The following is a 17,123-nucleotide window of genomic DNA, read 5'->3' as shown; positions in this document are numbered from 1 at the left end:
GACGGGGGACCATGATGCTCATACTTACAGCAAGTAGCACTTTCTATTTGTCACTCATGTCCAAAGTTCCTGTCATTCCTGAAGCGGTTTATGAAAGATAAAGCTTTTCTCAGCGTTTAGAATCATCACATGTTGCGTTATATATTTATATACTAAACTTTAAAGTCATCTTCAATCTCTATGTTAAATTAAACCAGATTATTTCAAGTTTTCTCGCCTTACATTTGTAAATCTTATACCTCTAAAATTCTATTGCTTTTCTTCAGTTCATTTACCTCCTCGTTATTTTAACTTCAATCACTTAGTTAAATAATTTGCAAAATTACAACTATAATTATTTCCTACTTCTTAACTAATAAAAAGGACGTTGCAAGAGGTAAGCATAATTTGCAGGTAGGTGAGAAAGCTCAGGGCAATTCAGTTTACATTTCATATGTTATGCACAAATACATTACGCATAGAAGTTATTAAACATTTTTATCTAATAAGCCCGCTTTCTTTAATGGTGAGATTAATACAGAAATTTTGTGTTATGTCACATTTAAAATACATTTCAAAAGGTGTGAAACATTACTTTATTTTTCTTAACTATTCTCATTACGACTACAAAAATACACACTAATTAGCATTAAAATACTAAAATGCGTTTTATTACTCATTAAATTTATTAATCATAAACGTTTTATTACTCATTAAAGTAAAAATCCTTAAAATATGCTTACAATACATACAGTAGTTGATTGTTTAAAAGTCCATTTCATGTATGCAGACCAAACAGAGTATCTCAATCTCTCGTTTAATATAATGAGTGTAGAAGTTCTTGATTGTTTTTCAGAAAAGTGTTTGTTTAAACAAAAGTGATAGAAAACAAAATTATTATTTTACTATAACTCAGTCACTACTCATGGAATATTTTTAACCTAAGACTTAGCAGAAATTTTTAAATTTTATTTATTTTTTTTTTCCTACTCAAATTACGCGTTTTATATTTTGCACGATTTCTGGTTGTTTGGAAAGTAAGTGCCTTTTTTATAGGACATGAAAGGAATTCTCAATAGTTAAAAGCCGTGTTCATAAGCCAAAAAATGTGATGTTCAAAATGCTATAGTTTTATAATTTATTTTTGTAAATTTCTGTATTATTTTAATTTACGGTGTTTTAAGTGAGTTCCTATTTCCTTTCAACACATTTAATCATCTCACGGTGTCTGACAGAAGACACGTAATTTGAAAAATCAAATTTTATGTTTCCGCTGCAAGTTATGCTTCATTAAGAAATTATTAAATATTCTGCATTTCCAAGATTAATGATTCTTTCTCATTATACATATATTAAATAGCACTATTGAATACACCATAGTACTTTAATTTTGCATTATTTTACGTGAAATATTATGATATTTCATTCAAAGAGTTCGATTGAGAAACGCTGTTGAACTAAATATTGTATATTTATCTCAATATTAATTTCCAACAATTTCAGTTTCTTTGATTTCAATTTCCCTTTAATCTTTCAGATGGTGTCAATTCTATGGGAGAAACTAAACGCCAAAGAACATCTTACACCCGGTATCAAACCTTGGAGCTGGAGAAAGAATTCCACTTCAACCGATATTTGACCCGTCGACGAAGAATTGAGATAGCCCATGCTCTCTGTCTCAGTGAGAGACAAATCAAAATCTGGTTCCAGAACCGGCGCATGAAGTGGAAGAAAGAACATAAGATGGCGTCAACAATGCCCCCACAAATACCTCAGGTTATACCGGATCACCTCCCACATCACATGCATGGGGAAACCAAAGCGTAACTTCGCATTTCATTCTGATTTGATAAAGACGATAACATGCATTAAAACATACGTCACTAAAAGCCATGTATATCAGTCACAGCTTTAGATCTCGTTCGCACGGACCTGTAATCAGAAGGCTGACGAGACGCAGACTCCATTCGTTTCTTCTATTTATCATAGACTAGAAGAGATGTGACTATAGATATGACACTAAAAAGTATTTATCAATCCCCTCAGTTTAATTCGCCATCAAAAACATGTGTATTCGTAACGTATGAAAAACTTTTTGTATGTTGTAGAATGCTGGGTAAAAAATGAGATGGGTTTCAACGAAGAGATCTAAGATTGTGATGTGCAACTGCTGGCACATGTGGTCTCCCGAATGAGGTAACTAAGATTCCAAACTCAAATTATCCTAAATTGCTTCGTCTTTGTAAAAGAACCTTTTTAAAGCTGTGGGACAACGTTTCTCTCCTCCTTGTCTAGAAATGAAAGGCTCGAAATAGCAATATCAAGTGTTCAGCCTGATAATAACTTGTTTCAAAATGGATAAGGTGTAAAATATTATTTTAATCTCTTTACCAAAACTGGTAGGATAACATAAAATGCTGTTTTAAACTAGCAATTTTATGGAGGCCTCCAAATAGGCCAAGAAGATGAAGATAAATTGCGATTAAAGCGTTCTGAAGATTGCCATGGTTTGCATTGTGAAAGTCCCACAGAAATTCGAGTCGTGTGCGCATATCGATAGATATATAGCTAGAGCAAGGGAGGGGACGGCGGCACCATCCAGCATTAGAAAACACTGAAGACGGGCTCCGGATGGAACTTTTTTCAACTTTCGTTGCCATGACAACACACAATGTACAAAAACAGAATAAAAATAAAACTGGAAAAAGGAAAAGAAGAGAAAAGAATATCGACACGAAGTCATTACTCAATGTCGATCAAAAACTGTCGTCCCCTTCACTAAGCTATGCCAGAGTCGACTTTTTTATAGCAATGGCTGCTTACTACGTTAGAGAATCTCTATGGACAGCTGACTGGAAGATAAACTGATGTACATATGGTATCAAATGCACGTAAGAAGTTACTTTTACAGGGGACGAAGATACGAGAAAGTCTTTTCAAAAATTGTCTCAATATAGAGGGGAGGGAAAGTGGTTCATTCATAACATGTTGAGAAACATAAATATAAGTCCAGAAAGGGAAATTATTAATTAATTATTACATAAGCAAAAGTCAGTAGAAATATAATAGCAAAAATGTGGAAATCTTAGTTTTCTATTATATGGTAAAATATACAACATAATTCTTTTTGTTTACTAATTTTTATTTGAAGCTAATTTGATGTGCATGGAAAAAAATTGTATATAACTCATAAGTTCCATGCAGAATTTCAGCGCAATAGAATTAATTAAATCAAAAATGTGAGCAATTTTCATTTGAACTACTGTTATTTTATTATTATTATTATTATTATTATTTATTTTTCAGATGAAATGAACAGATTGCAGTTGAATAATTTATTGCGGAAAATTAAGTTTAAAATCATATTTAAAACAATATAGTTCAAATTTATACCTATACAAATCTAATTATTAACTCCCTATCCCTTGTAGGAATAGACCAGTTTGTTAAACCAGATTGCTCAATGAAAGCTAGAGTAATGGAGTTGGAAGATTTAAATATTCCTACACTTTTTTTATCTCGATACATTTGCCGCCTTCATGTGGGTACATTTGCACGATATTAAAGAAACCTTAAACCTTAACCTTATGTTGATAATATAGTACTATAGACAAAACGTCCCATTATTTATGAGGCATATTTGCATTACCATGAATTATCAGCATGAAAGAAAGCATACTTTTATAATCTAAACATACGTAGGTACAATCAAGATAGCTCGTTTTAACTAGTTAGCATTTCTGTAATGATTCAATATTTCTTAATTTTCATCATTGAACCAGGCTTAGTACAACAAAATTTGCTGCAGAAGCCAGTCGCTTCTTAACCCAAAAGGCCGGAATAAGTACAAATACCTTCAGTTTAAACTGAATATTCATAACACAGCAAGAAATATTTTAGTTGCTCTACCTAACATGATACTTTTATTCCTTAATCATCTTTTCCAAAATCTTATACGTAAAGTATTTGAAACGATAATAAGAGGAAAATCAGTTTGAAGTTAGAATATAAAGGGGAAGGATGTGATTTTTTTCCCTTTTAAAAGAGCTTGAAAACTCTTCTTCTATTTTCCCGCTTTTTTTGTGCATCTTGAGCGAACGATGAATTCACTCAGAGAATTTCCCAGACTTCTGCATGACTAGTCACCTGATATTTGCGCTGATCTTGCATTTTGGGCTTGGTTGAACAGTGCTACATTTCTTCGAAGCAGTTTCTGTATTCTCTTTTTTTCTTCCTTTAAATCCCTACCTTTTTTCAATCGTTTGCCAGAATATCTGAAATTCTCAAACTTTGCATCAAGAAAAGAGCTGCTAGAGTTATTTTTCAATTTCCCCGGCATTTTTCTCCATTATTTGAACAAAATGCAACGGATAAATGCATAGAGTTAGATGATTTTTTGTAAAAAACATATCATTCTTCACAAGAGAGTTTCTTTCTGTAAATGAAAAAGTGCCGAGAATAATTAACTTAAAAAGAGTGATGGAATAATAAAAGTATTATCCATATATATATATATATACATATATATATATATACATAGCTCTCCGATAATTATGTAAAATATACGCTTAACAATTCAATCTTTCTAAAATTGAAAACAAAATTTACAGTACCTATCTTTCGCAAAGAAAAAATTATCTATTTGTATTTCCAAATATCTTTCGTATTTAACACTGTTGTCGAAATCGCGTAGTTCTGAATTAATTAGCGAGTCTTGACTAGGTCTTTGAACGTAATTACATTTTGATCACTCCGTCTTTCGATGAATGAAGGTTATTTATCGTTATCTGCTATTTGCATGGAATACCAATCAGTATTTTCTTCTCATTCTACAAAATGAATTATGAAGGCTTCATATTTCTATTTGAAACTGATCATGATATTTTCATTCCATTTAGACCTAGTGATGATATTTTCAACCTGTTTTCTTATATTTAAACACTGTTTATAAATTCAATAGAAGTTCCAGAGAGTTTAGACTTCCACTATCAAAAGAAGATCATGCATGCTGCAGCCTTCAGAAATAATTTATATTAGTGAATCTCAAATAAAGGAATGGATAAGATACAAAAATTTACTTTTTTCTTTTCTAAACAGGACTAAATGCTTCTTAATGATGTAGAAAAAACTTTAGATGTATTCATTTATTCGCCATTAAACACTAATGTATCGAGAAAGGACAGTATACTAAACAGAATGATCTGCAAAACATCATCAACTGCATGCGGCAAAATGTAAAATAAAGGGTTACGAAGAATCTTGATCTTCAAATTACGTATTTTTTATTTCTCTGGCAGTTTTTTGTATTAACAAATGCCCCAGGTATTCCGTTGAAAACACAAGTTAAATGTAATGAAGGTAATAATACTTTTCGAGCCTTGAGTTTTTTTAGTAAGGGAAAGCTGTGCTTTGCGGAACTAATCACGCATTTGAATTGTATTTATATCTTAACACATTCTTACTATCTTAAGATGAAATAACAGTAGAATAGTCTTAAGAATTTAAACTATTATTCCAGCTTTATATCACATTTTATAGAAAATTGCTTCATTGAAATTTTGTCAAAAATCAGAGAAGATTCTTAAAACTTTCAGTTATTTTCTAATAACCTTTCTATTAAATCTCTAGTAAATATAGCATTTTTCGTGTAATATTAAGTATCATTCATCAAGTTTCATGTGAGAATTGTCTTTTGCTTTCTTTAAAAATTTTCCATTAGCATTTTACTAATGAGCATGTGAGTTGGCCGTTTCTGAAACTGAACTGAGGTACTTAATATGCAGTGCGCCTATAAGTCAGGAATCTTTAAAACGATCATTTTGCGTTCTTTAATAACATATTCCAGCCATATAAATTAATTCAGCTAATAAAGGCAAAAGAGTCTGATTTTTGTTTCTTTACAATACAATATTAAATAGCACATGTGAGCAGTTTTAGGATTCTAGATTTATAGGGTACCATGTGAACCCCATAAATCTCATATTTTCCTGATAAATTCCTTCAAAAGGTTGAGACGAATTTCAAAATTAAACCCAGCAATAGGAGGAACGTATCCGTTAAATAAAAATTTCTTCTGAAAGATAGTGTTAAAAAATCTTTCAATTAATTAAATTAAATCTAATGACATTTTAAAGCTGAATACTACCAAATTCACGTCACAGGATTTGAGTGTGTCAAGATAAGTTAAATCATGATAGACAATATTTTTCGTCCGGAATCTATTTTAAGAAAGAATCGGTTACCATTAAGTCTTAGCGTAGAGCAGTGTCCTTCAATCTTTTGGATCGTTCCTTTCCATACAACCTAAAAATTCTCATGTATTCCATGACAGGAAACAAATGACAAGTTTAAATTTTTTTATAATTGTCTGGGAAATTATTGAAGATGCCTTGAATCTTCTGGAATGACAAACTAGTAGTAAAATACTCCAAACGTGATAAAGTTGCTCAAAGAATTTTATTTTTTTATTTCACATTGGGAATCATTTTGATTAAAAAAAAAGTGAAACGAAAACATAATTTTAGTAAAAAATGTTTTTTTTTTCGTATTATTTCAAAATGAAATCTTACTGGTGGGCTAAGGTCACTATGGACTTGCAATTCCGCTAATGCACTAAATAGCAGAATAGAATAACACTTATGCAACATTTTTTTTTTTTTTTTTTTTTTTTTTTTTTTTTTTTTGCCCAAAGTAGGAAAAATTAGCAGAAAAGTAGGAAAAACTAGAAAAAAATTGGTATTTTATAATTTTTCAAAAAGGTCATATGTATAGGAGAGGAAAAAAGTCATTTCCATCACTATTTAGTCAAAATATTTTAACTATCTAAAGGAAGCCTTAAAATACAGGATTTATACCAAACCGAATCTATACCGACACAGAGATCATCATGATTGTGATTGACTAAAGAGAAAGCACTCAGGTAAATGAGGGTAAAATTAGACTTGACCCAGTGAAATGAGGTTACGCTTCATCTCATTCATTTTCCCAATCAGGCTTCCAGGAATTTAGATCTTACAAGCGAGTTGATAGAATTGGTCTTGTTAAGAGTCCTACTGCATCCTATAGCAAGAACTGAAGTTCGACCTCAGTAGCTTAGAGTTTCTTTTATGCCGTTTTCTTCCATGTTTATTACTGTCTCATAGGCAATAAAATTTGACTTACAAAGGCGCAGCTGATAAATATGTGCATTCTATTCACTTTTACCCTGTTTATCTCTAATATATGCTTCGCCTTCTTTACAAGTATCTATCAAAAATTCGTAATTAAGCTCCCTGCTTGAATTAGGAATCATGAATTTTACTTTAACATTTTTTAAATTATACGAAAGTCTATGTACAGTTAATCTCTGTTGCTTTTCTACATACTATGCTTCATTTATTTTAAAATCAACTTTTAGTAATCGTATCATTGCATTTCTTTACGTAAGTAATTATTCGCATTCCTCTATGTTCAGTATATAACTTGCATAAAAGTTTGAAATAATTTTGAAATTGCTTTAAACGATTATGTATAATTTTTACATTATCGTAAATTTAGAATCACATTTTCTCAATTAAAATGTAATGGATTTTGAGCGATTTTCGATTTATTATGCATTTGATATTTAGTTTCTCTTGTTGCGTTATTACTAATCATTACGGAAATCGTTGGAAGAAACGAGGTTGTGCATTTATTGCTTAAATTAAAAAAAAAAAAAAAACAAAAAAAAAAAAAAAAAAAACATATATTTTGTGCTCGAAGAATGTATTGATTTTCTGTAAGTAAATCTATTTTTACAAATTTGTGATTCAGTATGTAAACTGTGAATTCAGCTGTTATTATTTTTTACTCTTTATTATTTTAGAACTGACAGCAGTTATTCGTTATAATTTTTCTTATCGGCCAGAGGAAGAAGACGAAGGTTTGTCTTTTATTCCATCCCCGGACTTCCACTTCCCAAGAGAAAGAAAGGAAGAACGCAGGAAGAAAGAAACAAAGCCTCCCCACCTCTGAAATCATCGATTCTCTTGAAAGAGAAATAAAAACATCACGTCTGAGATCTATATATATAGAAAATAAAAGAAAGCTTCGTTGCTAAACGGAAAGGAAAGAAGGCGAAAAAACAACATTAAGTGCATCAGAGCTTGTGAGCAACACTTTCATTAGTAAAGCTAACCAATAAGACAAGTGAGACGTTTTTCACTCAAAGGAAGTGATAGGAATGCTCAGGTCACTCAACGATAATTCCAGCAATTCCTACCCTTAGCAGTTTTTCTCCCCCCCCCCTCACTCTATGTTTTTTGTCTGTTTCCCGAGGGAGCTTCTTCCTGTCTTTCTCTCGTACATACTTCATTTCCTTATTCGTTTCCTCTCTCAGTTGTTTGAATGGTATATATCTGTGTCCTATGTTAATGCGTTCTTAACGATCTTGCTTTACGCGAATTTGAAGCTACCGTAAAAATTTGGCTATAATGGTGTATCGTCCCTTCAACGATGGATTTTAAATGAAATTTACTTTTTCTTGGGAAAGAGTTAAGTTTTCACATGCTGCTAATTTACTATGAAGTCCACGGAAGGCAAGTATATTCTGTTTACTTCATCATCTTATCTGGCCATCCAGTACATATGAAATTCATTTTCAGTCTGCTGTAGGATCTGGAAATAAGCAAGTAATTTAACGTGAGGAGGTTAGACTATTCAAACTGCAAAAGAGCATTTTTATCGACTTGAATTAACTCATATGCTATCCTTTCAAATAGACATGAAAAATATTTTTTAATAAAGTGTTTGATATCGAAAATACTGAGATTTATTTTCGAAAAGTCATAATTCTCGAAAGCATGATTATCAAATATTAGTCTAACGTTATAGAAGGGGCAGTAAAATAGTTAGTTATTATTTACTATTAATATTATGTCTTATTACTATAGTTCGTGATTCTTTCATCCTTTTCTTATGAAAGAATCTGTGTTTCAAACGAAGAAATAACATAGAGACTTAAATGTATAAGGGTGTATGCAGAAATTAAGTAATTAAACTAAACCTTAACTTTTAAACTACTAATTCATAAGCCAATCTGTTTTCAAATGCGTTAGTTGTCTATGAATTCATTAGAAAGAGAAATTTGGAATATTGTTTTAAATCAGGTTTAAGCTAGTACTAGAGTATTTTTACTTACTAAATTTAAAAACGTGGAGATGATTTATTTTTGTAAATCAACTGATGACATAGTTTCATCAAAATGACTAATTACTTTTGCAGTTGCTTTGATACTAAATTATTCCCTCACCTAAAACTATTTCTATAAGTTTGGGATGCAGTATGAATTTATGCTTTTCCTTCATTTGTTAAAATGCGATAGTTGGCAAGAAATTCATTTTTAATGCAATCGGATTTGCGCTTTTAAAAACTAATAAAGTAGAGGAAGAGTGAACAATTTAATTAATCATACGTTGTCTTTTTTTTTTCCTGTGATTATTCTAACCGCAGTATCAAAATACAATGTTTTCTTCTGTAGTATAAATAAGTGCTTTGAAACTTAAAAATAAAATTCTTCAGAAGATTTAAAATTTCAACTATTTAATACCGGTCTTTCGATTTAAACTTCTCATCTCAAATAACCCACCAATTATCACTGAAGTTCTTGCATGGATTGGGCAGATATTTGTACAGTGTAAGCGAACTGGAGTAGAACAGACATTTATCTTCTTAGCAAAGAATAGAAAAAGGAAGGAGAGGAAATAAATGAAATAAAAATGTCAGAGATTTTGTTTTTTTGAGAAGATTCGGAGAGCCAAGACTACCGGAGAAAGAAAGGAAGCAGAAAAAGAAAAAGGCTAAGAAGGAGCAATAAGAAGAGAAAACGGTTTGAACAATTAAGAACTAGTGGTCAAAGACGATGAAGAAAGAGGAAATAAAATGGAGCAGAGCTTAAGGCTGCCATCGGGACAAAAAGAGGCAGTTTTTTCTCTTTCGCATGGTCAGAATTCGATGCGTGAATGTGGGGGAGCTTGACTTATAGCGTTAAGAATCTTCCACCAGGAAAGACGATAAGATGTATTTTTCGTGGTTGTTTTTTCGCCGCACGTTAAGAATCACTCGAAAAATTTGATTAGGCTACGAAAGCTGATTTAGGACGTTTTAGTACTTCTTTTTAATTAATTAAATTTATGCTTATTTTTATATATTGTAGTTTAAAATCCCTTAGAGAACAGAAGCTGTTTTAAGCTTTTTATTTGCTTCATCACTAACTTAAATTTCATAAGAATTGGTACAATTAATATGAAATAGGATTTCAGTCTAAACTGAATTTTATCCAAATAAGAAATTTGACTTGGAATAAAAAGCGAAAATATACAAACACGTAAGTTTTTGTACCTCCTAATTAGTGTATTTATATTTTTTTCTTCTTAAAATTAGTCAAGTTTCCCGATCTGAGGTTTTAAACAGAGATAAAAAATTCTTCAATAAAATTTGGCAAAACTCCACTCAAAATTCAACATGGGAATATTTCTGCTTCTTAGCTTACCTAAGTCGTGTATTGGGGGTCTGGAATAGTAGTTATTTTGATTTAAGGAGTTTACTTAATCTGAATTTTGTATTTTAGAAACTCAGTATGTAGCAATTTAGGCATGTCATGGTGAACTTTTACATGCTTTCCTTTCATTTTAAATTAGCTTTTCAAACATGTAGACATTTTATTAATACTTACGAGAAATTAATGCAATAAATCATTCAATTTATAATCATAAGCTAAATTATTGGAATTTATATACCTTTCCAAGAAAGATTGAATGGAATGAAAATGAATGAAAAGCTAAATACAGCGATGTTCTTACAGAATATACAAAAAATATTTAATTCCCTCTAAGTAATAAATTTATGAAATATAAAGTAAATAAAATAACAAGAATTAGTGAAAATGATACAGTAATATCTACTGTCGCATTAATGAAGAATTTCTGAAAAATTTGAACATTATTGTTCGATTAACGTCCTGTAAAATAAATTCAGTGTGGCATTAAAAATACAGTATGTGGCATTAAAACAATATGGGGCATTAAAAATATGGAGCACTAAAATATGTAGCATAAAACGTACTTAAGGAGTGAAATTCTTCAGAGCAAATCATGTAATAGCAAATATGCTACGGTCTTCATTTTATATTTTAATGAAAGGTGCAAAGACTACTATTTTCAAACTTGAAGTTAGTTTCCTCCTTTGATTATTACGTTAGCATTCTTCAATATAATTCATGATACTTGCAAGTATGCTTTGCTTAATAAATACATTATGTATTTCATCAGGCTGAGTCATTAGATTCTTTCAGGATTATTTAACGCATTTTAGTCAATTTTAGAGCTAATCAACAAATTAAAATTTAAAAACAGGGAATTTCCATTCGAAGTTAATGATGTTTTAACCACATTACTTTGCATTAATTATCCTTCTTTATTAATCACCTCTTTGTTTTTTTAATTGCTAAAACGATAGCGTTCATTATTTCGGAAGATGTTTGGTGTAATTAAAGATTACTCACTTCCGACTTCTCAAAAAATCACAAAACAGTGATTTATTTCCAATGAGGGTCAAATAAAGGCTTATAGGATTTTTTTACTGTATCTTATTTTCGTTTTCGAGTGATAACATTTTCACCAACTAAGGAACTATTAATATTCAGTAACTTTTTATATTGGTTAATTAGGTTTCAGTCAATCGCAATGTTTAACGACGAAGATAATTATAATCGTAACGTTATTTATTCTGAAAGGAATAAATTTATTACGTTAACGAACGAAAATAAATTTCAGAGCTATTCAAATGTTCTTTCAAAATAAAGTTTTGGTTTAGTTATAGCGGGTTAGAATAAACATATCTGAATGAACATAACGTGACAATAAATTAATTACCATCTATTGTATACGCATTGTTTCAAAGAGATAGCATTAAACGCATTGTTCTAACGATGCAACATCGGGATGTCAGGATTTTTTTACAAAATCTAAAATAGTTTATAATAATTAAATACCTTTATCAAGCTAATATACATCGTATAATATACAACATTTGCGCCCTCGAGTGCCAGTTTGATTTGTATCTTAGGGAAGTGGATCGTCCAATTTGTGATGACTAATAAACATTTAGGATTATATCCTGGAACAATAGGCACTCAAGATCATTCATAAACATTCTTTTGGGATTAATTTTCCATAATCTTCCTATAAAGGTGTCCTAAATGAGAAAGAAATATAAAAATTCACATAAATTCATATTTTTGGTCAACAATAATTAATTTTGTAAACCTAGCTGCTAGCATCAGAGAAAGACCTCAGCTGCCGAATTCGGCCTGGCGAATTCAGCTCACCAACTGGCCACTACTAATGTATATAGCTCTAATTTTAGTGAATATTGTGAACACTGAACTATTAAAACGCGCCTATTATCACTTTTATTACATTTATTTTTTATTAGGAAATATTAATTACAGCTTTCATTGAGCATTTTGAGAAAAATTATCAAATGAGGAATTTTGGGAATAATTTAGCTTCTTAATGCAAGAAAATGGTAATCAACGATTCAATGGTTTCTTAATAAATATATATTATGATCTGATAAGTATAACTGATCTGAAAGTTTATAAATACCCATAATGTTTAAATTTTAAATTTGCATATCAGTCTCTTGAAACCTCTTTTCTGTAATACAAAGAATTAAGATTAAAATTTTTTTGTGGGTTACCATTGTATTGCTTTGAGAAAGCTTCATGAAATGATAAAATTAGAAGGAATTTTAGAACTTGTAATCTTGAATTTCGGCAAACTGAAAGGAAATGAGAAAAAAATTAAAACCAGAAAAGGGCATTAAATTTTTAACAAGTAGAACTTAATAAATAAATTTAGTTACATTAACACTGAAAACTGCTAGAGACAAAGGTTATTTTAAAGCCGGGATATTAAGTGGCTCAGAAATTTGACGGCTATTTCATATTTTAATATCACAGTGTGACAGTATATGATTATATATAATAAATATTATTACACAGTTTGTAAATTAGTTTAATGCCTTGTTTTCATTGAAAATTTCATTAAATATGGCACGTCGAAAATAAAACATCTATTACAATAAAAGATGTAACTGCATTTCTTAATTGACAAGTTTCTCGAGAGTTAAACATATGAAATTAAAAATGTGGCTTAATTTGAGCAAAGGCATAAAAATCATTTACGTTTATGAAATAATTCGCATATTCAACGGGAAAGAATTGTGTACTTGAATGCTTTTTATAATTAAAACTCGGAGTTTTAAAACATATTTCTGCTGATATTTTCGCTTCATTGTTCTGTTATTTTGAGTTTCAGATTAAATATGAAAATTTGAAACTTATTTAATTCATTTAAACTATTATAATGTTTATAGAACATTTAGAGTGCATTTACGGCACTTTTTCATTTTACAGATAACTAGATAATGAGTTAAATTATCTTCTTACTACACTGTCATTGTCTATATTATTTATTTTCAGTCTGTTCAAATCTTCTTTCATTATGTAAATTTTAAATACTATCTATAAGTATAGTGTTCTGGTTATCTTATAATTTTAAGCTGCCAACTTGATTTGAATTGAGTGTTACTCATTAAATCTGAAAAGCTTCTGCGGAAGAAATGTATTAGAAACAAACAAACAAACAAAAATTAGTGCTGTCATATTTCTTGCAATCATATTAAATTTTGCATTCAAGGAAACTCCCTGTTAATAGGAGTGATATTCGGGAGCTTGTGCATTATGACATTCCTTAATCTCTTTTTTAAAATGTGGTATATCGTTGCAGTTTGTGATGTAATTCTCATTTGGAAATAAAGAAATGTTAAGATATTTAAACGCAAAATATATGTTTGTACCACGAAGTAAAGTATTTAATTGTCTGTAAATACAAGGCGCTCATATTTACGTAGATTAGTGTGGAATATTATATAGGCCTATTTATTACCTTTTAGTTTGGGATTCTTTTACTATGTGTTTCATTTGTTGCAGAGAAAGTTTGTATATGTATAGATCGGTGTAAATGTATCAAATGGATATTTTACTAAATTGGAATGAATTTAGTACTGTGGAAATTGCAATGTGAATGACAATGAGTGAATTTATTTGTCTATTTGAAGCACAAAGTGTCATGTTGTCCGTGACTTAACTGTATAAAATGAGATGTATTGGTGCATTATATCATGTTAAAAAAAGTAAGTAATCAAAACTGCTTATAAGGACGTGTATCATCTTTTGTACTTACTGTTAGTAAAAAATGAAATTTCAAGAGTTTGCAAGTGAGAAGGATTCCTCATTTTCTACATTTGCTAGAGCATTTTATATGAGCCTATATTTTATGTATCACATACCTTCATTATCATTACACTATTATTATGAATAGTTTCAAGGAAGTAAATTAGATAAGAAAAACGTTTTTGTAAACTATTGTAGGTTCAAAAGATTTTTTGTATTGTTCAAGCTATTCAAAACATTTGGGATTTGCCTTTAGTTTAGGATCAGATCAGTTTGCTTTCAAGCTGACTGAATAATCTTTAATTTTTTCTATTATCTGATTATTATTCATTGAATATTTAAAGACATAAATACAAATAAAGAATTTTTCGCTGATAACCACAAATTTTGAAGTCCGTGTTTCAGGATGTCAGAGCAAATTTTCATTTCATACTAAAAATTTTAACTTATATTAATAAAAATTTCAGTAAAATATCTTCAATTAAAGCATTTTACATCATTTATAGCTCTATTAAAAACAATCTAACTTTATTTTGAAAGTTTTCAAAATTTCTCTTTAGAATTAAAGCAATATGAGTAACTTAACACAAGAAAGTGCAAAAGTGGAATTTACTGAGTAACTGCAGTTGATTTCACAAATATAAGTAAATATAAGTTTAATAAAATAACTGATCAATAAAGAATAATTTTTCTAATATTAATACTCGATATATTTCAAATATGTGTGGTAACTGAACTATGCATCTGAATGTTCTGATTTTTGAGCAAGCTTTTTTAATTTAAAATCAGTTAATTTTATTAATTTTTTTGCTACTGAATATAAGGGAATGCAGTTTTAGTTTTCATGATATGTAAGATATGATCACTCAAAATATAAATTCTTAATTTCTACAGGTATATATATATATATATATATATATATATATATTATTTTTCAGAGTAGTGCACTATGTAACAATACAAATAGTCTAACATATTATCATTTTGTTTCAAAATGAAATGTTTAAAGTGAACTGACTGGACAAAGAATGAATCACTGTTTTGTGCAATACTTGATGGAAGAACTATTGAGTGTCACTAAGTGTAAAACGATATTTTCAAGAGCAATGTACTGTAATTTTTAGCAAACGTCTGGTAAATAAATATTTAAACTATGATACCAGCAGTTTTATATGTTTAAATTAGGCATTATAATTTGAACTATTTGTTTTAAGTTGTGATTTTAATTAAACCAGAACTGATTTTACTTCATGGAAAAAATTTGCCTTTTTCCTGAGCCAGTTTTTTCTCTTTCCAATATGATCGGTTTGAAATTGCAATTTATGATATATGTGAATTATTTTCAGTCTAGAAAATCAACATGTGTACACTGTATGGATCTTTATTGATATTCTGTAACTATCTCTTAAGAATGGGTAATCCTTGTGATGTTTTATTTCCGGTGTCTGAGTTCCAATGTTTATCACAATCAATTATTTAAATTATGTATTCCTAATAAGGACAGAACTGTATTTAAGCAATGCAATGTATGTGATTAGCCATTATGAGAGTGTTAACACCAAAGCAGTGTAGAACACTTTATATGATTGGCTAAAGTAAAATTCATTGTTATGCTGAATAGTGTACTTATCATATGCTTGTAAATACTGTAAATGTGTCGGATCCCAATCGCCCCGTGATTGTGTATGTTCTCCAACTGTGCTTGTACACAGGGACTTCTTTTTGCTTACATAATATGATGTGGCACAAGGATTGACGTTGATTTCTGCTGCTTAATAAAAGTACAGTGTAAAACACTTGTCTTCTAGTCATTTTTTTCCCTGACATAAATCAATCGAATGTCAAATTCTTATTTTAATATGGATATAGAAGCAAGTTATCATAATATAGAACACAAAAAACTAAGTTACAAGGCAGATCTTATATGATGATTACTACTGAAATCAACATTCATGATTACGTTTGCAATAATTATAATTGGTGTATAGTTAGTTCTAATGTGTATGAATTAGGACTAACTCAATCTTTCTCTTCAGTTCAAAATTAGAAGCTGATCGCTTCAGTCTGATAAAGTCACTTTTTTTAATACTTATCCTAACATTTTTATCTTAACATTTATTTAACAAAATATTTTTTCTTTTATTTTTGCATTAAAAAGTATGAAATCTTACTCAAAAATTAACACGTGAGAAAAAACTTCGGAGGTAGGACCTTAAAGGCCAAATACGTACATCTTTAAAAATTGAATTATCAAGATTGAAATTAATTGAGTTAATTGCGTATCATGTGTGTCTTCATGAAAAAATTAAGGCTTGAAATCTCCTTGTTTACCTGGTACAAATTTCTGAAAGCAAGAATAGTTTTTTTTTTTTTTTTTTTTTTTTAATGTAGAGTTCACTATTTACGAGTATATGTCTAAAATTATGAAGTTTACTCCCTAATCCTCTAAACCAGTGGTCTTCAAACTGTATTTCTCGAGTCAAACCCTAGGTTCCGCAAGTCAAAATAAAAATTCGAAAAGAAAATCATAAAGCACTTACTAATGCACTAGTTGACTAGTGTTTATTAACTGAAAAGTATAAACATAAGTTTCGTTACAGATTAGTTTTCAAACTTAATATGTGGTTGTCATACGTCAAAGACAATGACGCGTAAAGCTTTGAGAAACTAAACAATTTTCTAACGGAAAATGAATTAAATTTCAATGACAGTGTTAAAAATTATACAATAAAGAATCTTTTTCAATTGAAGAAAAGTATAAATGATTATTTTCCAGGAGGCGAAAAAAATAATAAGTATGACTAGGTAAAAAAAGTGCGTTCGAGTATTACGATGGATCAAGAAGGCTTGTTATTGAAGGAAAGGGGTAAATGTATCTATAATATGAATA

At 29.8% G+C, this 17,123-nt stretch overlaps 1 protein-coding gene across 1 annotated transcript in view; it reads left to right on the top strand.

Annotated features, from left to right (window-relative positions):
• LOC118197242 (homeobox protein Hox-A5-like) overlaps nt 1-16,029 on the top strand; it is a 63,027-nt gene extending 46,998 nt beyond the window's left edge. The window contains exon 2 of the mRNA XM_035368749.2: nt 1,517-16,029. Within this exon, the coding sequence (XP_035224640.1) occupies nt 1,517-1,806 (290 nt within the window). The 3' untranslated portion in view covers nt 1,807-16,029. The remainder of the gene's footprint in view (nt 1-1,516) is intronic.
• Nucleotides 16,030-17,123: the final 1,094 nt, after the last annotated feature.

Source organism: Stegodyphus dumicola, chromosome X1 (assembly GCF_044657685.1).
Source record: "Stegodyphus dumicola isolate Sdum_Otavi_A_Nest chromosome X1, ASM4465768v1".
Classification (NCBI taxonomy): Eukaryota; Metazoa; Arthropoda; class Arachnida; order Araneae; family Eresidae; genus Stegodyphus; species Stegodyphus dumicola.
Note: the sequence above shows the minus strand (reverse complement) of the source record. Positions and strands in the feature narration are given on the sequence as shown.